The 24,619-nt window shown below is 50.4% G+C and overlaps 2 protein-coding genes across 5 annotated transcripts in view; one reads left to right on the top strand and one right to left on the bottom strand.

Annotated features, from left to right (window-relative positions):
• Positions 1–11,006, top strand: part of PPP4R1 (protein phosphatase 4 regulatory subunit 1) — a 48,683-nt gene extending 37,677 nt beyond the window's left edge. For all 4 annotated transcript variants that reach the window (XM_061131096.1, XM_061131094.1, XM_061131095.1 and 1 more), the window contains 9 exons: positions 319–467; positions 1,299–1,394; positions 2,754–2,939; positions 3,961–4,122; positions 6,435–6,535; positions 8,318–8,438; positions 8,524–8,658; positions 9,002–9,143; positions 9,878–11,006. In XM_061131096.1, the coding sequence (XP_060987079.1) occupies positions 319–467; positions 1,299–1,394; positions 2,754–2,939; positions 3,961–4,122; positions 6,435–6,535; positions 8,318–8,438; positions 8,524–8,658; positions 9,002–9,143; positions 9,878–10,041 (1,256 nt within the window). In that variant the 3' untranslated portion in view covers positions 10,042–11,006. The remainder of the gene's footprint in view (positions 1–318; positions 468–1,298; positions 1,395–2,753; positions 2,940–3,960; positions 4,123–6,434; positions 6,536–8,317; positions 8,439–8,523; positions 8,659–9,001; positions 9,144–9,877) is intronic.
• Positions 11,007–19,927: 8,921 nt separating this feature from the next.
• RALBP1 (ralA binding protein 1) overlaps positions 19,928–24,619 on the bottom strand; it is a 43,944-nt gene continuing 39,252 nt past the window's right edge. The window contains exon 10 of the mRNA XM_061131099.1: positions 19,928–24,476. Coding sequence (XP_060987082.1) covers positions 24,264–24,476 — 213 coding nt within the window. The 3' untranslated portion in view covers positions 19,928–24,263. The remainder of the gene's footprint in view (positions 24,477–24,619) is intronic.

The raw sequence follows: 24,619 nt of genomic DNA, 5'->3' as shown, positions 1-24,619 counted from the left end.
GTGGCTTAGTAAGTAAGCCAGTCCCGCTCATGGTCCCCGAAACATAGTTCACTGACCCTGAAATTGACTAGATAGCGCCTCTTCTCATACTAACGCAGAATAATGCACAGTAGTGGGTAAACACTTTAATCTTATGAAAACGTATTAGTTTTCTACTTCTTCCCTTGGAAAACTAATGATTGACCACAATAGCGGTCTCTTCCAGCTTCTCGAGGGTGGTGTCCCCAGAACACTGCGCCTCGTTGAGCCCGTAACCGCGTCCGCGCAGGGGGAGTCCCGCGTGGCGGCCCCACTCACAGCCTATCCTTCGGCCCACAGCACAGGTGGACGTCTTGGCTGCTGCCCTGCGCGCCTCCAGCCTGGATGCCGGCGACGAGGCTGGCGAGGCCGCCCGGAGGACCCCCCAGGACGAGCTCCCCAGCTGCCGGCTTGACCATGACACCGCTGGGCCTTTGATCAGTGAGGAGGTGAGGGTGCCACGGGGCAGGCACATGTTCTCGGGCGGCTGTGGCGCTCATCACGGCCACCTGGTGCCCCCCCCCTTCTGCATAAAGTCACCGCGTGCCATCTCTGTGACACCCAAGGCTCCCGGCTGGTGCTTGGAGTTAGCAGTTGCTCCGTCCTGCCCACCGCAGCCCAGGTGTGGGTGTCCCTCACCGCGGGGGGCAGAGCCCTCTGTCGGGGTGATGAACTCCTCCCGTGTCTTTCTGGCGAGGCGCTGGGTCTCTGCCCAGCCTCTCCCTGCAGCGAGCACGGTGTTGAGCGAAGATCGGGACTTGAGGCCAGGAGTGGGTGCGGGCTGTGCTGGCCCCCCGGCCTGTGTCCTGCACTGGCTTTGCCCGTGCTACAGTGTCATCTGTGACAAGAAAACAAGGTGTATTTGTGAAATTAGAAATAGCCAGGAATAGAAACAGTAGAAGAAAAACTGCATACGACATACCGTAGAAGACTTGACTGTAGTACTCTCTAAGTACTGTTTTTATTGATCACTAATTTTAGATATTTCGGCCTTTTCAATTTTGCTTTTCAATTACATTTCTTTTACATTCATTCAATTACATTCAATTACATTTCTTCTGGAATTTATTTTTAAACCTTAAGCAGCCTATTCTGCAAGTTTGATTTGAGGCAGGGGAACTTTTAGGAGATCTTACATCTGTTTATAAATGTTGAAAAGCATGAAGACTTTATATGCATTCCTGTCTTTTGGAGGTCGTGAAAGGTGAGCAGCTTAAATGGTGTAAGAGCAGGGAGCTGCCCGACAGGGACGGCTGTCTAAGTGACTTTTCTCCCAACAGACCATGGACTCTGCCCTCCACTACATTCACAATGACTCAGACTCGGGCACCAGCAGTGGTTTCAGCCCTGATGAGGAAAGGAGAGCTAAAGTCCAGGTCAGTGACCCCAAACATGTTACTTTCACTCCACTTTTCAACCCATTTCTCCCCAAATTTGGCCCTTCTGATGATGTTTTAGAAAGGAGAGCTTGTGTGTCATATTTTTGATGAGAAGATTCAAGCAGTGGAGGACAAGCAGAGACCTTTTCTTTCTCACACCATGATCCCTGCCCCCCAGGGTGACCACAGCCGCCCTCCATATTTCCTCAGAGCGTGTCTGTGGGCACGTGAGCACATGTATGCGCACCTTTGTCTTTCAGAGATAGCCAGGCTGTCATGTCTGGTCTTCATGCCTGGGTTGTGTGGCTTGTCAGGTGGAGCTGGATTTCAGAGAGGAGAATGTGGACACAGGGCCAGAGCCGCCATGAGGTGCCGTCAGCCGCAGGGTGACCTGAGGCAGAGGCTTCAAGTGGGACCACTGGGGTGTGGTGGTACCTTTCTTTTCTTTTCTTTTTAAAACGTTGTGTCTTGGAGCTCTTTGCACTGGAACGCAGATCCACCTCCGCCCCCACTCCAGCACAGCAACCCCCCCCCACCCCCCCCCCATGTGGGCAGGGCTGTGGTGGGTGTGTAGGTGTGCTATGACATTACAGGTGAAGCCCATGCATCATGATGGTGCCTGGGCCAAAGGGGGCACATCCTTGATTTTTGTTTGTTCTGTTGATTAAGAAGGGAGTCCATATTCAGTGTTTTAAAGCACGGTTTTTCCAAGCCAGTACATAAAGACTGTCTTATTGCTTCCATGAGTTTCCACTTTATTTTCTAAAAATAGAGAATAGGTTTACAAAGTACAGAATTGAGCTTCCTTCACAGCTTTCTCCTCCAGCACCCACTTGGTTTTTCACCCAAGGCAGCAGTTGTGCCTTTATCTTGTAGCTCCTTGCAAAGCTGTACCACCCAAGATCATTCATACAAGTTGTTAGAGGTGTGCACACTTCAGGTTTCCATAGATAATTGCTAAAATTCCCCTCTGGAGGAGGTGGTGGTAGTTTTAAGATCCTGGCTGATGATGGCGCGGGAGCAGACCCATTTCACCTGGGTCTCTGGGTCACTCCAGACTCTGTAATCTCTGCCAGCACTGAACCACCTGCTCTTGTTTCTGATGTCTTGTAAATTTAGTGAACAGTTCTTATCATCGTCTAAGCCGTTTTCTGTTTTAAGGTCTTGTTTGTCGTCTTTCTCTTAGAGGTACTTTTACTCACTGATACATGTATTTCCCTTCGCATGTTTTCTTATCGCTTTCAGTTATTAGAGACGTGGAGACAGGTTTTTTGCTACTGTATGAGACGCTGCGTTAAATCCAGATATTTAACATAAGCGTGCCTAACCTGCAAAGTCTCAACCTGTCTCGTTTAGGACGTGGTGCCTCAGGCCCTGCTTGACCAGTACCTGTCCATGACCGACCCCTCACGGGCACAGACCGTGGACACCGAGATCGCCAAGCACTGTGCCTACAGCCTGCCGGGCGTGGCGCTGACGCTCGGCCGCCAGAACTGGCACTGCCTGCGCGAGACCTATGAGACGCTGGCCTCGGACATGCAGGTGCGGGGCCGCCGGGCAGACCTGGGGGCCGGGCGGGGGGCGGTGCGCAGAGGGTCTCCCTGCGGGCCAGGCTCCTCCCTCCACTCGCACACCATGCCTTCTTTTGGACCAAACTGCTAGAATGTGCCTCCCATTTGAACTGCCGATGCCCCTAACTCACAGAGGCGCTGGTGCTGTTGTTTGAAATGTATGTGCAGATTAGTTCTTGAGAAAGTGGGGCCTCCTTTCCCCCAGAAACAGTGTCAGAAATGCTTCCTCCACACAGCCGGTGACCCTGTCTGAGCAGTTCTCCACCCTTGCTCCCCGGCCTCTTGTGGCTGTGGTGACAGTGACGGGACGGCTCTGACCAGGGTGGGGAAGGGCTCCTCCGAGCGCCCTGTCCTCCTCCGTGGGGCACACGTCAGTCACTGTGGGCACAGCATCCTGTCTCAGGAAGAGATCCTGGTGTTTGGGAATGGGGATTAATCCCTTGTCCTAAACAGCTTCTCAGCAAGTAAAGTTTGAAGCTAAATAACAAAGTGAATTTTTAAATTAAGGCCACATGAAGAAGGTTTTGACATAAAGTTTCCTACAAAAGCAGGGCATTCCTGTTGAGTAGTTCTTTTCCAGGGCTGCCTTCAAGATATTTCCCCAATCTTGTATTTCTCTAATAGCCAGTTCTTTAAGAATACGTTTTGAGGTTTTTTAATCCAGGGTAGACCGTGTGGAGTCAGGAGGGGGACACCAGGAAGTCGGGCCCCCAGTGCTGCGAAGGCACGCAGGCGGCTCCACCATGCTCACCAAGCACTGTTTTCCTTCCTGAGTGAAGGGGGGAATGATACCTACTCTGAGGGACTTGACATTATTCTGCCAGTTTTTGATAGCATTTTAAACTGGGTATCTATTATTACTGTTTTATTTTGATTTCACTTGAGGTAAATAACATTGTTCAGATATACGTTAGCCTCCCTGTACTGTCCAGACGTTAAAGCACCAGGACTTTGTATTCCGCTCACTGACGCCATTGTCTTCACTCCTGCAGTGGAAGGTTCGAAGAACGTTAGCTTTCTCCATCCACGAGCTCGCAGTCATCCTGGGAGACCAGCTCACAGCTGCAGACCTGGTCCCAATTTTTAATGGATTTTTAAAAGACCTCGATGAAGTCAGGATAGGTGTCCTGAAGCACTTGCACGACTTTCTGAAGGTAACTTTTACGTTCTTTTACATTAAAATACTAGACTTCCACTGTCGATTGAGAGTTTTGACTCCACACTGCCACACATGATAGGTTCCCATGTGTTCCGTGAGAAATGTAGCCATGAGTTTGATGGCAAAAGGTGACTTAGAAAACAGTCCCACTCGGATCAGTTTTGCTGCTGTCACTTTAGTGTTTTAATTTAACGATCACACTGAATTTCATTTGGAAATGATGTTAGATCATGGTTACAAACGTTAGTACATTTTTTTCTCAAACATTACTGAACTGAACACAGAAAATCCCATAGATGTTCAGCCTTCTGTGGTGTATGGGAACTCTGAGAGGCCCCCTTGTCCTCACCCTCTGACGTGGACCCTGGTCTCCAGTAGGAGCAGCGCTGACCATAAATGGTTTAGTCCTAGGCAGCTACCGTAGTTGTAAGTCTGAGGTGCAAGAGAATTGTAATCATAGTTTCTCAGACTGTCCTGAATTGTCCCCTCGACTCAGAACCCAGTGGGGAATCGCACGTTGAATTGAAGTGCCTTTTCAGTCCCTTAGATCTAGACCAGCCTCACTGGCTCCCACCTTCAGTGGCCTGGGCCTGTTTGAAGAGGCCAGGCCAGTGGTCTTGCCGAATGTCCCCAGTTTGAAATGTCTGAGCACTGTCGCCTAGTCAGATTCAGTTCCACAGGTGGTGCGTGCAGGGGCACAGCCTCTCTGCATGGGTCCCAGGTCTCCTCTCAGGGGTAACACGGTGTGAGCTCCTGGGGCCCCAGTGGTGCTGAGTCCAGGCTCCTGGTCATGGGTCGGCACCTCCTCGGTGGGCAGTGTGTTCAGAGCTCTGAGCATCTCTCCCCGCTGCTTCTGCACTCGTGCGTCTGTACCCAGCTCCCCCCTGAATCACTTGTGACTGTGTGAATTGTAAAATACTGATTTTCTATTTTTGTGACTCTGTACTTACTAGTATCTCCTGTAAAAATAACCTTTTCCTTCTCTTCCTCTGCCTTTTTGGAAGTTGGTTTTTTTTAAATTAATAATATGGACTCCAGAATTACCTTTTTATTCTGTGTAAAGTAATCCATTTCTGTTGTTTGTTTTAAGTGTAAATTTGGCAACTGAGAGCCCTTGAAGCCACCTCCTGTGTCCTTTCTGCCCTCATTTCCAGGCATGTCTCACTTTCAGGCCCGGCTTCTCCCATCTCACCGGCAGCCCTGGTCCTTTCTGGGGAGCCTGGGCGTCTGGAGCTCAGTTCTCAGGGGATAAGAGCTTGGGGAGGTGGTTTGAAAAGACATTTAGTTTATATGGTGTCTTCACCTCCAATCCAATACCATTTCCTCTGCTTTCTTCACACTTTTTCTTTTCTTGTGGTAAAAGCTCTGTTTTTTAGCATCATTACCATATTTAGTCATTTGCTAATTTAATTGAGCAAATGAAAAAGTTTCAGAATTGCTCCAATAATAAGTCCAACATGAAACCAGCCACATAATGGTCAGGACTTGTTCAGCACATTGTCGTTAGAATGTATTCCATGAAGCTAGAGAGTCAGAATACTGAGTTTAAACTTAGACTCTTTCTTTGTGACTCATGTCTGTTTGATGTACAGCTAAGTTTATTTGCTTCTGTTTATATCAACTTTGGGGGCTTCCTTAGTGGCTCAGATGGTAAAGAATCTGCCTGCAATGCAGGAGACCCAGGTTTGATCCCTGAGTCAGGAAGATCCCCTGGAGGAGGGCATGACAACCCACTCCAATATTCTTGCCTGGAGAATCCCATGAACAGGGGAGCCTGGCAGGCTACAGTCCATGGGTTCACAAAGAGTCGGACACAACTGAGTGACTAATAGACACATCAACTTTTAGAGGTTGCACCCTCATTGACTATAAAGCTATTTTCAAATATTTACAGAACAGTTATTGGGATAAATTAATTTTTTTCACTGAAGTATTTATGAGCACCTACTGTGTGCCATTACAGTGCTATCCACTGGGCACAGATGTGTGAGTAGGAGCATGGTTGCCGCCTCAGGGGTGGCCCTGGGGTGTTCCTGTAACACTTTGCCTGGGGTTGGGGGGGTGGGGGGGAGGGCGCAGCAGAGGTCAAAGGAGGTCATGCCCTGACCCAGGAAGCAAAGATTGAGGAAGAGGAGGACTCCTGAAGGTGGGTGGGGTTATCAGGGGAAGTGGACTTAAGCCTACATTTCAGACAACATCTGTCCTCCTCCAGAAGGACTGACGTGTGGTTTACAGTCATTCAGCAGCGGGTAAAGGAAACCATGTCTTTGCCTTGTCCTCGTGAATGTTCTTATTTTGTTTCTTCAGCTTCTGCACATCGACAAAAGAAGAGAGTATCTGTATCAGCTTCAGGAATTCTTGGTGACTGACAACAGTAGAAACTGGCGCTTCCGAGCCGAGCTGGCTGAGTGAGTCCTCACGACGGAGCAACCTTCTGGGTGTTTGGGGGGGTGGGGGGTGTTGCTTCCCCTCTGCCTGTCCTGGGTTTACTTCCTCGTTACTGCGTGAATCCTCGTTTCTGTCTGGCGTCCAGCTCCTTTCACACGGCTTGTGATGTGGGTCTAGCTGGCAGTGAGTTCTCACAGATTTTTGTTTTTTAAGACTATGTCACCTTTGTTTTTTAAAATTGTGGTAAAATACTCACAAGCACCTTTGCCGCTGGCACAGTGTCCCCACCATCCCATTTAGAGCATCTCCTCATCCGAGAAGGACGCCCCAGCCACCCGCCCGTGGCCCGTCGCGTCCGTGGGTTTGTGAGCGTCTCCTCCTGGGGGTGCCACGTGAGCCGCAGGCACATGTGTGGCCCCTTCACACAGCGTGCCGTCACGCTCATCGCGGGGCCACTGTTGGAACGACGTTCCTTGTGACGAGTGTGCACCACTCTCGTGAACACACCACCTTTCAGTCCATTCCCCTGGGTGGGTTCTGCCTTTTAGCTGGCGTGAGCAGTGCTGCTGTGAACACCCGTGGAGAGGTGGTGGTTTCAGTTTTTTGAGGACGTGCTGGATCATCCAGTGATTATGTGTTCATGTGATCGAGGAACTGCATGGCTGTTTCCACAATGGCTGCCGGCTCATGCATCCCCACCAGCGATGGGTGTGCCCGGGTTAGAGGGGCGTTTCCCCATGCCGCCCCCTTTTTTCAGCTATAGCCGGTATCACAGCCGGTGTAGAGTAGCACCGTCGGTCCTGGTGTGCGTTTCCTCAGTGATCAGTGATGGTCACCTTCTCATGTGCTGTTGGCCGCTTGTACCTGTTCTCTGGAGAGATGTTTGTTCAAGTCCATTGCCTGTTTTCCAGTTGGGCAGTTGAACTGTCAGAGGCCTTTATTAAATATTCTGGATGCTGGGCATCACCTGCATTTTCAGAAGACACCTTTGCCTGGGTGTGGGGTTGGGGTATTTATTTCCGCACGTCCCAGGGTCACTGCCCCGGGCGCTGTCCTGCCCGGCCTCCTCCTCTGGCGCTGGTGTGGATACGGGGTGTCTGTCCAGGCTGCGGGCGCCGCGTCAGGCAGTGTCGCCATGTAACCTTCGTGCCCACGGCACTCTGACACAGCGTGGGCTGCCGTTGCCTTTTGCTGAGGGTCGGGGCTGGGGGCCTCCTCTGCCCAGAGCCCTCCCAGCCCTGGGCTGGGGTTGCCACCTACATGATGGAGGCTGCCCAGTGCGGCGCAAAGGGAGGCCCTCTGCCCCCTGGGAAGACCTGTGTGTTGGGCCCCCCGGAGCCCCCACCCTCCCTGGGGCTGTGTCTCTGCCCGGATCTGTGCTCTGTCCGGGCAGTGCTCCCCACTCCTTTCCAGCAGGACAAGACTCTTGCTTGGCATCAGCAAGGTGTCTCGGCTCAGGAAACTCCGCCTGGCCTTCTGGGCCAGCTTCCAGGCGGGGGCGCTGACAGGCTTTGCTGCCTTTCCATGGAGTGGGAGCTCGAGGCTTCTGCTCCTGAGGGCACAGCCTCCTCTACTTTGCCAGGCTGGGACAGGGTCTGCAGGGCAGCTCTCCCGGGGTCTGTGTGCCTTTGGATGGGGCATCTCGTCACTTTATTGTTCACCTGACTCTGCACCTGACCTGCCGTGCGTTCCACTCTCAGGCTCGACCAGGACAGCGCATGCTGCCGGCGATTAGCCGTCTCCAGCTGTCATGCTGGCTGAGGGGTTGTGACTGCGTTTCTGTCTCTCTCATCACTCTGCAGACAGCTCATCTTGCTCCTGGAGCTGTACAGCCCCCGGGACGTGTACGACTACCTGCGCCCCATCGCCCTGAACCTCTGTGCAGACAAGGTGTCCTCCGTGCGCTGGATCTCCTACAAGCTGGTAGGTGGTCACGTCCTTAGGGCCCTGGAGCAGCAGTGTCGGTGAGGTCGGGCAGCGGTGTGGCTCACCCACGTGTCCCCCCCAGGTCAGCGAGATGGTGCGCAAGCTGCATCAGGCGGCACCGCCCACCTTCGGGGCGGACCTCATCCAGGAGCTGGTGGAGAGCTTCGGCCGCTGCCCGCGGTGGTCCGGGCGGCAGGCCTTCGTCTTCGTCTGCCAGGTGAGGGCCCCCTTCACTCCTGCCCTGTCCCCGAGGGCAGGGCTTTGCTATCTGGGCACCCCACCCCAGGGACGGGTGTCCCCCGAGCTCCCAGTAGCGGCCGTTGGTGCCTGGAGTCCCGGGTCTCTGAAGGTGAACGTGTCGCCAGGCCTCTGCGGCCAGGTCTCCACTCTGCATCTCCCAGGGCCTTAGTGCGTCACGTCACGTTCCTGAGTGCCCGGGATACTGGTGTAAAGGTAGTCGCGGGACTCTGAGGCGCTTCAGAGGTTTCTGAAGGGCTTCTCCAGCCGGCATTCCGGCCTGGTTGATGGAGCCAGCAGTTGACGCAGGTCTCTGTCCCCAGACCGTCATCGAGGACGACTGCCTGCCCATGGACCAGTTCGCCGTGCACCTGATGCCCCACCTGCTCACCTTGGCGAACGACAGGGTTCCCAACGTGCGCGTGCTGCTCGCGAAGACGCTGAGACAGACTCTGCTGGAGAAAGGTGGGCCGGCGGCCTGAGCGGGAGGCCTGGGGTTGTGGGAAAGTGACACAGCGTCAGGGGCGAGGAGAGGGACACTGAATTTTCACCCTCCTGTTCCACATGACCCTGTCTTCATACTTTGAACTCAGTAGTGTGGCCAGTTGGGTATCCAGCGAGGACCATGCCTTCGGCACCCACCTGCTGTCCATCTTGCCGTCGGGGCGGGAAGTGTGTGTGTGAGGCAGGGGATGTGCACTTCCTTAGTGTCTGCTTTGCTGCAGATGATAAGCTCCTCCCTCGAGACTAAGGCCATTGGGCTTGTTGTAACCGCACCCCCCCACCCCAAACGCCTGATAAATGTCCCTTGAACCTGTGGATTCGTGAGCAGGGACAGGTAGAGGTTTGCGTAGACAAACTTTGTGATAGAATGCAGGGGCCTGTACATTGCTCCCCATTCCTCCTTTGAAATTCATCACTGTGAATTGTCGCACAAGACTCTGGTTCTTTTTGTGTGGATGGTTTGTATTTGGAAAAGTTTTTCCTCTATCTAAGGCAAGTAGTGGCTGTAACAAGCACCAGTTTTAATATGTTTGTTAGCATTGCTGCCATTAGATAGCACAAGATTTAGTCTGTTACGAAAACAAGGTAAATTTTTTATTCTCTTATATTCGGGTTTTTTCCGTAGAACGTGAGTCAGTCTGGATCACTGTCATCCAGCAAAGCTAACTCCAGTTGTCTGCATTTCCTGTTTCCAGAGCACTTCCTGACCTCCGCGAGCTGCCACCAGGAAGCCGTAGAGCAGACCATCATGGCTCTGCAGATGGACCGTGACAGTGACGTCAAGTACTTCGCCAGCACCCACCCGGCCAGCACCAGGATCTCCGAAGACGCCCTGAGCACAGCCTCCTCCACCTACTAGTTGGCGTGGTCCCGGGGGCCTTCCACTCCCGGGGAGCCGAGGTCCCGCTGGTGCCCACGTGTGGCCGGGGACAGCCTCGGGGCCCGTCCTCCCGCGACACTCGGCTGCAGGTGCAAGTTGCCTACACCGATTCCAGGGATTCTCAGAGTCAAGAGAAAGTATAGTCAACGCGGTTGTCTCGTCTTGACTTGAAGGGAAAACACTTTTCTCAGAGGATTATAATCGTCACCGAAGCCTTAAATCCTTCCGTCTTCCTGACTGAATGAAACTTGAATCGCCCAGCGTTCTCCTCGGAAGGGATGCGACGCCGAGGCCCCTTTGCTTCCTGCTGGTTGATCTCACCACCGCAAGACCACGAGACGGAAGCGCAGCCAGAAGGCGGAGACCGCCAGCCGGGCTGGGCTGAGACTGCCAGCACCAGGCCTCGCCATGTCCACGAGGGCAGGGCCCTGCGGAGGCTGTGGCCGCCGCCCTGTCCAGCCCGAAGTGTGACTAGTTTAGCCGTGCATAAACAGGGAGGAGATATTTTTTGGATTTCTCCTGAGGGCTCAATGCTAACACTACGTGGAGCTGATTGTGACTCTTAAATGCAGCATATTGCTGTGCATACTCACAGAGTCTGCTGAGCGTCTGTGTCCTGGTTTCTTCATGCTGGTCATGACCCGGAGGAAATTTATTAGCACGTATTCTGTATGTCAGGTGTTTTTAACTTGATCATGATCGGCTCTGAGGTGCAACTTGTCTCACATACTGTATACCCCCGTGCCCCCGGGGAGGGCCGCAGTCTGTAATCATGCTCTTGGACTGTTGTGCACAAGTTCTCTTGTCCAAATAAAATTTATTACTAAGATCTATACAGAGATGGACACACTTCTGACTGCTTTCTAGAATAAATGCAATTTGTGACCTGTATTAATGATTTTAGTATAAAATGGGAAAACTGGATTAAAATATTTGTCTTTTAACTAGTTTGGTAACTTCTTTGAAACTTGTGCACATCCTAGGCTGGCAATGGGCCTCCTGGGCATCCCCCCACCAACTGAGGGCAAGTGTGCACCCCGATTCCCACCCCCCTGCTGCCCGGGGGTCTTCACTCCCAGGAAAGGCCTCTGAGCCTGGGTCTGTGCGTGCGAGGGGAGGGTGAAGCCTGCCTGCCCCGCGTCTGGCAAGTGAGACGCCGCGTGGACAAGCTTCATGAAGACTGTGAGAGATGCTCGCTTAAGTGGCTGTGGCGCTCCCGTGGTTTCAGTTCTGTCTTCTCAGCTGGTGGGGACTCCCCCAGGCGTGTCGTGAGCCCACTGTGACCTCAGACCTCGGGGATCCACAGGCTGCTTCCTGCGCTTGTCATTACAGATGAGCCTCTGGTTCCTCCTCCTTCGTTATAACCGGATGTTTGTGCTCTGGGAACGCGTGTGGACAGATTCATGGAGACGAACAAAAAAGTAAACACACAGGTAACGTGTGATGCAGGTAATAAGGGCAGAGCCGCAGAGTGAAAAGTGATGGGGGTGGTGGGCGGACGTTAGGGGAACGCGTCTGAGTCAGTGTCAGAGCAGAGACGGAAGGAGATGAGGCCTCCTGATGTCAGCCTAGGTTCTGAGATGCATGTTCTTTACTATTAGGCTATAAAGATACTTTATCCCTCCCCCCAAATTTCAACTCAGTAAATTAATTAGAATTCTACACTAGATCAAACCAGTCAGTCCTAAAGGAAATCAACCCTGACTATTCATTGGAAGGACTGATGCTGAAACTGAAGCTCCAATACTTTGGCCACCTGATGTGAAGAACTGGATTAGAAAAGACCCTGATGCTGGGAAAGATTGAAGGTGGGAGGAGAAGGGGATAACAGAGGATAAGATGGTTGGATGGCATTACCAACTCAATGGACATGAGTTTGAGCAAGCTCTGGGAGATGGTGAAGGACAGGGAAGCCTGACGTACTGCAGTCCATGTGATGGCAAAGAATCAGACATGACTGAGCGACTGAACAACAACTATATTAGTAGCTGCATTTTTTTTTAAGCAGTGGCAAGAATAACAGTCCGTTTTGGGGTAAAGAACCTGGATTTAGGGTCAGCTGGACCATCAGCCAGCTTCTCCCTTGGCACCGAGCCACATCCTCACTGTTGGGTCCTGAGCTGGATTCCAGGTGCCTCCACACGGCAGGCAGGGAAGGACACCAGCACTGAGTAATGTCGAGGCCTCCCCAGTGTGGACCACCTCGGACAGCGCTCAAGGGAAGACGAGGTTGGCCCGTCAGCTCCTGATCGCGGCTCTCTAGTGGTGATAGTGCAGCCCCTCATCCCCCTTAGGGGTGAATGGAGCGGCAGGTGGGCCCTCTGAGAATGTGGACACCGGCCCCCAGGGGCAGGGAAACCCAGTGGACTCAGACATGCCTCCACACTTCTTCCAGGTCCCCCAGAGGCTAAAAGGGACCACAATCCCGGGACCACAATCCGGTAAGTACCCGAACTGTTAATTCCACAGCAGAGAAACGAATGGGATCTGTGCTGGTGGCATTTAGTGTCAGGCAGCTCCTCGCAGGAGTAATCCCGTGATGCTGTGGGGCTCTGAGTGACCCGAGTGAACAGGAAACTGTTTTTCCAAATTGGAGCCTGCTGCTTGGCCAGTGTCCTTGGGACTGTCGCCCCTCCTGCAGCCCCTTGGTCACCTGCCTCCCTCTGGCCGGGCCTGCTCCCAGGTCCCCGTGTCCCCAGCAGGGAGTCGCCCTTGAGCCTCTCCCAAGTGCCTGAGTGTCCTTCCCTAACGAAACCCACCACCCAAGGCCACCAGCCCTCCGGCCCCGTGACTCCTAGAGGCCTGGGGGTCACCTTTGTGCCTGTGAGCTTCCATGTGATGCCCCCGAGACCCTTGTGATTCCAGACCCCTGCAGCCTTTCTGGAACCCTGAATTGGCAAGGGCTGAGTCACAGAGCCGGCTTGGTAACGCAGCCCACAGGGTCCCTCCCACCCCTGTGCGGCGCCAGGAGCCTGGGGTCGGGGGGCGGTGTGTCAGGGATATGGGAGCAGCCGATGCTAAACTACCTCAATAGGAAGAGTGCTGTGTCCCAGGCACTAGCTGCCAGCACCGCCCTATCTGAGGTTCCAGGAGATGGAAGCAGTGGGCGGCGGGAGGAAAAGGCCCAGCCTTTGGGACAGTGGGGGTCCTCCAGCCCAGAGCAGAAGGTGAGCCTGGGAGCAGACGTGGGACAGCAGGCATTTGAGGCTCCCCACCTTCGCCTTTGTGAACGCGTCGAGCCCTGTGGATCGATGACCTGCCGGGGTTGGAGCCGGCGTGGGGTAGGTGACCATGGGGAGGGAGGCCCAGCTCTCGCCCTCTACCAGCAACTCCAAACTGCGGCTTTTGTGGCTGCTTGAAAGGAAGAGTTTTGACCCAGTGGAGATTTGACCTTGAGGACATTTTGACTATTTATAAAACAGAGTTCCTACTGTGACCCATTTTTGTTGAAGGCCTCTTCTGCTGTGAACCCTACTAAGTTGTTAAATTCTGCACTGTTTACATAGGTTACTAACTGACTAGTTTTAGTCCGATCTTATAAAAAAGTTATTTTCTTTAAAAATTTTTTTCCTAGAAAACTTAAAAGTGATCAGTTTTTAGTCCCTGGGACATTTTACAGCACTATTATAGCTTGATTTCTGCTGAATCTTTTTGAGGGTACATTTTGCTGGTTTAAATTTGGCAAAATTGGAGTTTTAGCCTAACCACAGTGACTCTTCACCCTCATCAGCTGTGTTTCGTGTTCAGGAGTCAGCACTGGTGTTTGATTGGCTGCAGAGGGGGGCGTGGTGTCTTCAGATGCTCCACGGCAGAGGCTATCAGCTGCTCCTGCCCTGGGCGACCGCCCATCCCGAGGTGTCCCAGCGAGAGTGGGCGGGCAAAGCGCAATGTGGGGACTGGTCCCCAGGCAGACGCCCAGGGGAGGACGGCCTCACAGCAGGCGGTGCCAGGCCCGGAGGACGTTCCCTGTGGCTCAGACAGAACAGGAAAAGACAGTGGAGAGTACATGCCTACCCGTGTGTGTGTGTGTGTCCTTCATTGGTCCTTCATTTGGAGATTTTTCTGGACTCTTAGTGTGTTTTGGCTTTCAAGTATCTTGAGTAGGTGATTTAGGACAGTGCTGCTCAAACATCGCTATGCGTTCAGTCACCCTGGAGCCCATGAAAATGAAGCCAGTAACCCAGCAGGTCTGGGTGGGGCCTGAAAGCCAGTGCTCCTACCAGAGCAGGGGGACCCCGTGGCTGTGGGATCTTGCCTTACCCAGATTAACACTCTTCCCATAACTTTCTTTTTAACCCCCAACAGCACAGCATCAGAACGACTGTTCCGCACTCAGCATTTGCATTTGGTTTCCTCAGTTGCAAGTCGGTGCTTTGCGATGCTGGGTGTCACACCCATAGGTGACAGGGGATCACAGCCACAGCAGCTGCGATGGCAGTGCAGAGCTGAGCTGCGGGTGGGTGAGCCCAGAGCCCGGGGTTCCCAGGGCCGCCCTCCTGCAGCCCAGGAGGCAGCAGGCCCGGCGGGCACGGGCTGAGCGCGGAGGCACACAACGTCTCCTATTAAAGCGGCTTCTCTGGTGCCTCAGTACAGCCTCCAGGTGGCAGCGTCAGCCCTGGGGCACCCGTTCAGTGGGTGTCCCCACGCTTTTACGCGCAAGGCCAAGAGCCAAACCCGGGCAGTTGTAATCCGTTCCGCTCCCCCAGGCCCACCTGCTCGAGCCGTCAGCAGGCTGTGCGTGTTCTCCTGCACTCACTACACTGGGTCCCCCAACCTATCTCCCCCAAGTGTCGCCAGCTCTGACCTGCACACCGCTAGGGACCTCTTTAGCCTTTTGTATCAGGGTCATCAGCCCAGTCGCTACTTGAGATGCTAAGGCAGCACTGAGCTGACCTAAGTCGCTTTAGTCTTGTCCTACTCTGCGACCATAGCCTGCCAGGCTCCCCTGTGCATGGAATTCTCTACGCAAGAATACTGGGGTGGGTTGCCATTCCCTTCTCCAGGGCATCTTCCCAACCCAGGGATCGAACCTGTCTCTTAATGTCTCCTGCATTGGCAGGCGAGTTCTTCACTATCAGTGCCACCTGGGCCCTTAAGGCAGGGCATGCCAGACTGAAAATAAACATACAAAAGAGGAGAGAAAAGCCAGTAAAGACAGCTTTTGAGATCACTGCTTTAGGCAAAAAGGCTCAGGAAGAAAAAAAAAACAAACAAACCAGGACACCCAATGAAGTGTGGCACAATCTTACATTCAAACACTAGTCACGGCTGACCTGAAATTCCACTCTAACAGGGCGTCTGTGTACACGGCTGCCTCTTGGTAAGGCCAACCGATGTCAACAGACAACTGGGAGCCACTCCTCTGCTCAGGGCCTCTGTCGCCAGAGGGGTGGACCACGTGTGCCATGGGTGCCCCGCCACCAGCCAAGCTGTTTCACCCAGAGGACGCACAGACCCTTCCGCACTGCCACCCCTGGTCTGAAGCCCACAGTGTCGAGTTAACCTTACAGCAGTCAAGGATACACTTTTTTATCCCCACGTGAGAAGTGAGAAGCGCTGGAGTTCGGGGTGGGCCTTCCTTAAGAAGGCTGCCAACACCTCACCCCCACCCTTCGACCCCCAGAGCGCAGCCCTTGCTTTCTCCAGTTGCAGCCGGGATGTGCAGCGGTGCCTGCAGCTGTGAGGCCTGGGACACAGATGAGCACCACGCTTGTCCCTGTCCCCCACGCCCAGCTCTTCCGATCCCATCGGAGGTTGGGGCCCAGGTTGCCAGCCAGCGCCACCTCGTGCCCTCTCGCTCTCAGGGGATGCGCGGTGCTGGCAGCTACACCCAGGGGCTCTGAGCCTCGGTCTCTACTCGGGCCCCAGATGGAGAGAGGTTTATGCACAGCCCTGGCCTGAATTAACCACAGCTCCAGCTCTCCCAGAAATGAATCTTAAGCCGGAAGCACCTGACGACCCCCAACATCTCCTAAAGGCAAGTACAGGCACACCTCATTTCATTGTGCTCGACAGATATTGCTTTTTTCTTTCTTTTAATAAACTGAAGGTTTGTGGCAGCCTTGAATCAAGCAGGTCTATCCAATAGCAACTTAAAAAAATTAAGGCATGTACGTTGGTTTATGCAAAATGCTATTTATTGCACACTTAACAGTGTAATGTAAACCTAACTTTTATAAGCACTGGCAAACCAAAGCCTTCCTGTGACTTGTTTTATTGCAATATTCTCCTTACTGGGGTGGCCTCAACCAAAGCCAACACGTCTCCAGGTCTGCTGTGATGACCTCATGATAACCCACCCACCTTCAGCCTAAGGTGACTTCCTGTTCCTGCTCCTTCGAACTCCTTTTAGCTGCTAGAGCGCATGCTGCCTGATTCAAGTCACTTTTATTCAAATCAAGTTTTAATGTTTTTCTAGGCCCCAGTTCCTGTAACAGTTGTGGCATCAGAAGTAGGGCCCAGAGGAGCCCCCGATGGTCCTGGGAGCAGCAGACACCCAGACGCAGGTACTCACTGGGCCCCACAGCTTTGGCATCCTGAGCTATCAGACTGTATCTGAACATCTCTTCTTCTGGTTGGGGTCCTGGAAATCGGCTGGTGTCAGACTAGGTCAAACTGAGAAACAGGACTGAGTCCAGTTTCGACTGGGTCTGACTTGTGAGCCAGCCACATCTGTGGTTAAACAGGGTCTGACTGCAGCTCAGCTGGGTCCATGAGGCCTCAGGTGAGTAATGGTCTAAGGATGAAGAAGCAGGTTAATGGTACTGAAGGTGATCCTGAATCAGCATCTATGGAAGAGAGCTTTTAACTTAGAGGATTTTCTGTCTCCTCCTCTACAGCATCTGTTGACCAGGAAGACACCTCCGGACACAACTCATCCCAGAGCCTGCAGAGGAAACCCTGGGGAAACTGGAGAAGGCGGCAAAGTGTGAGAATTCTGCCAAATCCAGCTCTGCCAAGATCCACCACGGTGCCCGGTGGGGAGGAAGGTAAAGTGTTCTGTTGTCACCTGCTTTCCAGATCCAGACTAGCGGGCAGAGAATACTCGTGAGAATTAAGTGGTACCTGTGATATGTGATTGTGCTTTCAGGTACCCAGTAGTGGTTGACCTTTTTTCTCCCAGGGACAGATGTTACCTTCTTACTGGTCTCATTTTGTGCCCTGAGAACTTGGCTTAGTTGCCATCAGGAGATCAGGCAGAAGTGAGGGCCGCACCCCATTTGCTGCTAGGGTCCTAGTGACTAGCCAGCTGTCAGGGGAATCATCTAAAGAGCTCCTCCTTTGAGCTCTTTAGGGGTGGCTCTGGATTTTGGGGGCATCTGTTGCACCCTCTTTGAGGACACCCCTTGTAATTCATGGGGTTGCTCACTGCCAGGAATATTTACTGAACCTGAACAAGATATTGGAAAGTTTTTTTTTTTTTCTAAGTAGCTCTATGGTCAGAAGTTGGCCAAATTAGAAGCTAATATTCAGAGCCTAATGTGAACTTTTTTTAAGCCTTCTCTCCAAAGCTGGAATGAAACTGTATACCCACAGAGAAAAGAAAAACATTCTGAAGCCTTTGGAATGTTTTAGTAAGTCCTTCTGCAAAGATATACAGCTCTAAACCTAGGACATGGGAGCTTTTGATTTTCAACTTGACTGACCTTTTCACTGATATGAAGAAGCAAACAGGACATGATGTAGTTGGGAGGGTGGGCAGCACCTTGGTACCATTCAGGTTCCCACCCACCTCTTGGAAGAATTTAACAACTGCACTTGTCTTACAAACCAAGTCTTCCGAAGAACAGTAATGCAGCTCTAGAGACAAACCAAACCTCCACCTGTATTTTTTCACCAGTCCTCAAACCTCCCTGTTCACCTCAGAAGGCTTGCAGACATCAAAAAGATGGGGATTTTAGGGAGCAACAGTCCTTCCACAGTGGGGCTTGCATTCTTTCTCTGTGCCTCTGGGGGTGTAAGTACTCTCCCTAGTTTCTCTAAGCAGTTCTCATCAGAGGAGAGGCTTCTGAAGACTAGGGCTGTGTTATATTCCACTGTGTAGCAGAGTGATTCAGTTATACATATATATACATCTTTTAAAAAAATATATTCTTTTCCACTGTGGTTAATACAGTTCCCTGTGCTGTATACAATAGGAACTTGTTTATCCATCATATGTAATAGTTTGCATCTGCTAATCCCAACCGCCCAGTCCCTCCCTCCCCCTTGGAAACCACAAGTCTGTTCTCTGAGTTTGTTTGTTTCATGGATAAATTCATTTGTGTCATATTTTAGATTATATGTATAAGTGGTAACATATTTTATCTTTTTCTTACTTAGCATAATAATCTCTAATTGCATCCATGTTGCTGCAAATTGCATTATTTTGTGCTTTTTTTATGGGCTTCCCTCATAGCTCAGTAAAGAATCTGCCTGCAATGCAGGAGACCCCAGTTCAAGAAGATCTGCTGGAGAAGGGATAGTCTATCCACTCCAGTATTCTTGGGCTTCCCTTGTGGCTCAAGTGGTAAAGAATCCACCTGCAATGAGGGAGACCTGGGTTTGATCCCTGGGTTGAGATCCCCTGGAGAAGGGAGAGGTTACCCACTCCAGTATTCTGGTGGAGAATTCCATGGACTCTATAGTCCATGGGGTTGCAGAGTCAGACAAGACTGAGCGCCTTTCACTTTTCATGGCTGAATAATCTTCTGTTGTATATATGTACCACATCTTTATCCATTCTTCTGTTGATGGACATTTAGCTTATTACCATGTCTTGGCTATTGTAAATAATGCTGCTATGAACATAGAGGTGTATGTATCTTTTTGAATCATTGTTTTGTCTGGATATATGCCCAAGAGTCGACTGCTAGATCATATAGTAATTATATTTTTTAGTTTTTTAAGGAACCTGTACCAGTTTATATTCCTACCAACAGTGTAGGAGGGTTCCCTTCTCGCCACACCTTCCCCAGCATTTTGAGACTTGTTAATGATGGCCATTCTGACAGCTGTGAGGTGGTACCTCATTGTAGTTTTGATTTCCATTTCTCTAATAGTTAGCAGTGATGAGCTAGCTATCTCATGTGCCTAGTGGCCAACTGTGTTTCTTCTCTGGAGAGATGTTGTTTTAGATCTTCTGCCCATTGTTGGATAGGATTATTTGTGTTTTTTTTGTTGTTATTGTTGAGTTGTGTGAGCTGTTTATACACTTTTGGAAGTTAAGCCCTTGTTGACCACATCATTTGCAAATATTTTCTCCCATTTTGTAGGTTGTCTTTTTATTTTGTTTATGGTTTCCTTTGCTGTGCTGAAGCTTATGATTAAGTCCCATTTTATTTTTATTTCTATTGCCTTGAAAGACTGACCTAAGAAAACATTGGTGTAATTTATGTCAGAGAATGTTTTATCTCTGTTCTCTTCTAGAAATTTTACAATGTCTTTAATCATGGCTAAAATTTTACAACAAACACTACAAGGTATCTCCTTATGTCTGTCTGTATGTATGTCTACCTCCAAATGGTATTGCCAGAGTTAATTTGTAAAGAGCCCTATTTAATTAGGTTTTATAGACAGATGTTACATAAATCATATATTCTCAGAAATATTGAAACTAACCTAAGTGTTTTTCAGGTTCATATGACCTAGGATAATATTCAGTAAATAAAAGCTAGTTTAAGTCTGTTGGTTTAAGGAAAACAGGCATGTCATTAAAGTTATTGGCATAAAATATATTTTTATTCTACCTAGGTTTACTAAAAAATAAGCTGTCATCTCTGTTACAGAATTTGTCGGCAAGAGGGATAACTTAAGATGCTTAGCTGTTTAACATCTTGTGAGATTTTCATGACTGAACATAATTGTTGAGAACAAGTGAATTAAATAGAGGTAAGATAAAAGTTTATTTATAAACTTTCCAACAACAGTTATACTTTACCGGTATGTCTACTTAAAAATAGTTTCCAAAATCTTTTTGGTAACTTGAAACCTTAAAGTTATACTGAGAGAAGTTAAGTGATGGACATTCATTAGGTATCACTGAATATCTAGATCATTTCCAAATAAGATAAAAATTCTGACACATTAATTACTGAACAAATTTTTATCCACTTTTGGCTTTTATGGAGGAACTAAAGATATTTGGGTCTCTCTGTAAACAAGTTTTGTGCCACACTGGAAAATTTAACAAGGATAAATGTGCTTCTAGAAATTATAAAATTATTATTAACTTGCCAGTCCACAGAATGCTAGTGCTAAGGTAGTGTTCACTAAGAAGTAAGGATTCTAAGGATTGAAAACTCTAATCACTAAGTCATTAAAACTACTCAGATAGTAAGGGTGAAAGGAAACTGTATGAAAAGTAGATAAGGAAAATAAAATGACAGTCTCAGGATGAGAAAGACGAGAAAATCTGGGACAGAGCCTGGATGCACAATGTCTGTGGAAAAGGAAGTGTATATGTGGTCAAGCAGGCTAACACTGAAATGGATTAAAGTTTTTCTTAAAAAATTAAGTTTTACTAGCAAAATTAGAATTTGACTTTTCCCTCTGTTAAAAGGATAAAAAGTCCTCTTCGATTATTGTTCTGCTGTTTATAAGATACTGTAAAGAAAGAGTTTGTGTTTGTTTTACCTTTTAAGTAATCTATGCGGACAGCAAAAATTTTGTATGTTACCAGAATAACTGACTGTTTCATATTGTTTTTATCAGATCTTCACTTAACAACACCCAGTCTTCTAAACATTAAGAGCACTAACTTTTAACGTAAACTTTTGTATTTCCCTTTAATATCTGCTACTGTCACCTTGCTTAAATAGACAAGTACCATTGATTCAATGATCTGTGATCCTACTGAATTAAATGTTCAATCCTTTTGACATTTTCTCATCAAATTACTAAATAGATGGATTTCCCTGGCAGTCCAGTGGTTAAGACTCCACGCTTCTACTCCAAGGGGCACAGGTTCCATCCCTGGTTGGGGAACTAAGATCCCTCATGCTGTAGCCAAGAAATTAAAAAGAAAAAAATTACTGAGATTCTTTTGACCTCAAAGTAAACTCATGTTTTCCAGGAGCCCTCTGGGAAATCAAAAGATTTGCCTCTCATCTTATAAATGAGATGTTAAATACTTGGGTTTAGTTGATATAATATGTGGGAAGAATTGTCAAATAAGAAATGATAATGATATGAAGGTTTTTGTATCAACATATGTTCCTAGTATGTATTCCAGAAATTGCCTGAAGTTTCTAGAAATGTATCAATACTTTAGGATAATCATTGGATAGTGAGAGTATGTATGCCACAGAAATAACTGCATTTCCTTATCAAATGAAACCTCGTCAGCTCTTTAATCACGGGCATTTCTCAGTCTTTTGTCCTTTACAGTTACTGTTTTACGGGTATGCTTTTGGAAAGGGCAGATTTACGGAAAGCACCCTACAGGAGACTCTTGACCACTAACACCACTGCCAAGTTACAAAGTGTGGAACCTCGGCTGTGGATTTCACAGCTGAAGGCCCCCCCCAGACATCTGGTCCTGTGCAAATGTTGGAGACCACGAATCAAACCAACCAGGAAGAGAAGCGGCTGCCATCATGGTAGGATACTCCCTCCTAAGAGGGCTGAGAACATTTCTCTCCACTCCTTCCCTCTCTGGGCCTTCTACTCACGTTCTGTGAGCGATTCTCCGGCCTGGAAAGAGAATGCTGTTGTCGCAGGGTCTGACACGCGTCTGAAGATCCTATAGTTCTGTCCACCACAAACTCCACCCTGATGCCCAGAGCAAGTGTTTCTCTGGAGCAAACTCGGCCTTCTCTCTATCATATCAAGACCCTGGGTCTATTTCTCCATCTCTGGTTGACAACCCCCAAGCCGAGGGACTACTCATCTAGGCATTGGGTGGAGAAAGGGACACCAGCACAAAAACAACTGGGAAGCCTGCAGATCGTGGCGTTTCCCCTCCTGAGCCTCAGACTAAGCCACAGTTAGCAGAAGGCATTCGTGATTCAAAAATCCCTTCCCTTGGCAGCTCTCCACTGCCCTGGCTAGGAGAAGGTGCAAGATGAGGCTGTGGTCAGGGACTGCTCCTAAACTCTTCAAGACACTGCAGATGCTGCTGCTAAAGCAAGAGCTGCCCAACAAAATCCCCAGGCTGGCCAGAGTTGTTCTTGACTCCAGCACAGTGAGCAATCACCTTTAGCTGAGCACTGAGGTGTCTGTTCTGGCCAACACTGCTTGCTGCATCTGGATTAACAGCCCTGGGGAAGTGGAAACTCAGCTCCCTGAGGTCACTGAACAAGCCGCTGGGCTGCAGAAAGTATTGTCTTCAGCAGGCTCTTTCCTGACTTATGTGACTTTGGTGTAGGTCTCACGGCCCCAGACACTCACTGGTGGTGATCCTGCTGGAAAAGCCTTAATGTGTGTCTGCAGCACTCACCACCAAGCCGACCAAGCTCTCCCTCAGACTGGAGCAACAACAGAACAGGAGCAGAAAGAACCACCAATTTAAAGACTGTGAACCAAGGTCAGGACCTGTGAATGCCACAGATTCAGCACAACTGGTGCAGCTGCGAGGAGCTCCAGTGCCTTAAATTGCAATCATGATTCTCAGGCCGAGAGTCTGATTAAAAGATAAGTTAGCAGGCCCAAAGCAGAGGCACCTAAAGGAAGCCCCGCCTTCACCAAACTTGAGACCATCAGTCTGGAATCATGTGACCTGCACCAAAAAGGTGACCCATTGGACAGACAGACCCCTGCCATCACCTACAAGACAGTAACCTGGTCACAACCCACCTTCCTGCCCAACTGGGCCGGCTGACGGGGCATCACTCACAGAAGCTACTGCAGATTCAGTCCAGGCAGCCAGACTGGGTGGGGAAGGGGACACAAAGCGAGTTAACACAAAACATCCTGCTCACTCGTGGACCTTGAAGGCACATCCGACCAGCTACAGTGCACTCAGGTATTTCAAAGAAAGAACGGGTACAGAAAACAAGAAGCTTTTTTTCTCCCTCAAATGGCTGTTGAATTTATTTGCTTTATCAATAATGGTCCTGGCAAAAATTAGTTAACCAACGCTGAGACAACTGTAATGAAATACTGATTTTAAAAATTCATGACACCGTGATAGAAATTAGAGTTTACACAAACAAAAAAGAAACCTTCAGTATTGCCAGCAAATATAAAATAAATGTAATATGACCGACAGGACAGCAAGAAGGCTTTTATACATTTATATTTGACACCTGACCATATTTTCAGTCACCATAATATCTTCTCTCCAGGTTTAAAAAAATAGTATGCTGATTTCTATAACAAAGCTTTTTTTTTTCCGTACAAAAATCAAATAATGGCCAACAAGTCACAACAGTGCAATAGGTAGAGAATAAAAAACCGCATTAACCAGGTGCTGAAATAAATACTAACCAGGAGAAGAGGATGCGCCCTCATGGGGTGTTTCCATCACCAGGACGTGTGGGTTTGTCTTCACAGTCCAGAGCCTCTTGGAGCCACTTACTCGGACCCAGCGGCACTGGACCCCGGTGCCTGTGAGCCGAACGCCTCGGGTAACCAAGGTCGTGGGGGGAGGGGGAGGGTCAGGACCACGGCTGACTCCCGAGGAAGTTCGATTCCTAGTACTCAGCCTGGCCCACCGGGCATCCAGCAGCACTTCGCCGAGCCTGTGTGGACACTGGCTGCAATCCTGTGTGAGCGCGTGGTTACCCATCAATATGGCTTATGCAGGCAGACACGCTTACATTCGGGCCCAAGCAAGCCACCCACGGCGCTCTGTCCTAATGGAAGGTCGAAGAAACAGGCTGTGTGGACGCCCCGGGTCCTCCCACGACCCAGGCCACCGCGGTGACTCGGGCGGGGCTGAGAGGGGAGGGTGGTGGGGCCGGCCGTTCAGGAAGGAGGCCCCCAGGACCCGCACCGCGGAGGTGTGAAGGCACAGGCGAGTGGCGGCAGCGAGATCCTGGGGACGTGGCGGGCGGGGCGGCCCCATGTGGCTCCCCCATGAACGAGAGAAAAATCCTGATTCTGCCGTAATAAAAAAGCAAAGAAAGACGATTTTTGGTTTAAAAAGAAGCCACTCAAGGGTTAAAATAGTTATTTAAGTTAACAAAGGAAATGACTCTTCCAAGAAGCCGACTGTCTGGGACACCGGTGTGCCAACCAGCAGTCTCCCTCTCCGGAGGCCCGCGCGTCCCGGCTGGCTCTCAGATGGGCGTCTCCTTCCGCTCCCTGCCGGGCGACGGCCTCGCCTGCTCCTTGGCTGCCGGGGGCGGGGGCGGCTCCCGGGCGCTGGGCTCGGGCTCGGGCAGGGGCTCGGGGCGCGCGCGCTGCAGCTGGAGCAGGCGAAGCTGCACCCGCAGCTCGATGATGGCCTCGCGCTCCTCGTGAATGGCCTGGTTCAGGTGGTTGTTCTTGATCTGCAGGGACAGACGCAGTGGCCCGTCAGCGAGGGGTCGAGACCCCGGAAACGGTCAGGCTGAGCCACTGTCCCTCTGTGGACCCGGGGGGCTCCCTCCTCCCCGGGATTGTTTTCCTGCTCAGCACTAACACGATCTGCAAA

This window comes from Dama dama, chromosome 27 (genome assembly GCF_033118175.1).
Source record: "Dama dama isolate Ldn47 chromosome 27, ASM3311817v1, whole genome shotgun sequence".
Classification (NCBI taxonomy): Eukaryota; Metazoa; Chordata; class Mammalia; order Artiodactyla; family Cervidae; genus Dama; species Dama dama.
Note: the sequence above shows the minus strand (reverse complement) of the source record. Positions and strands in the feature narration are given on the sequence as shown.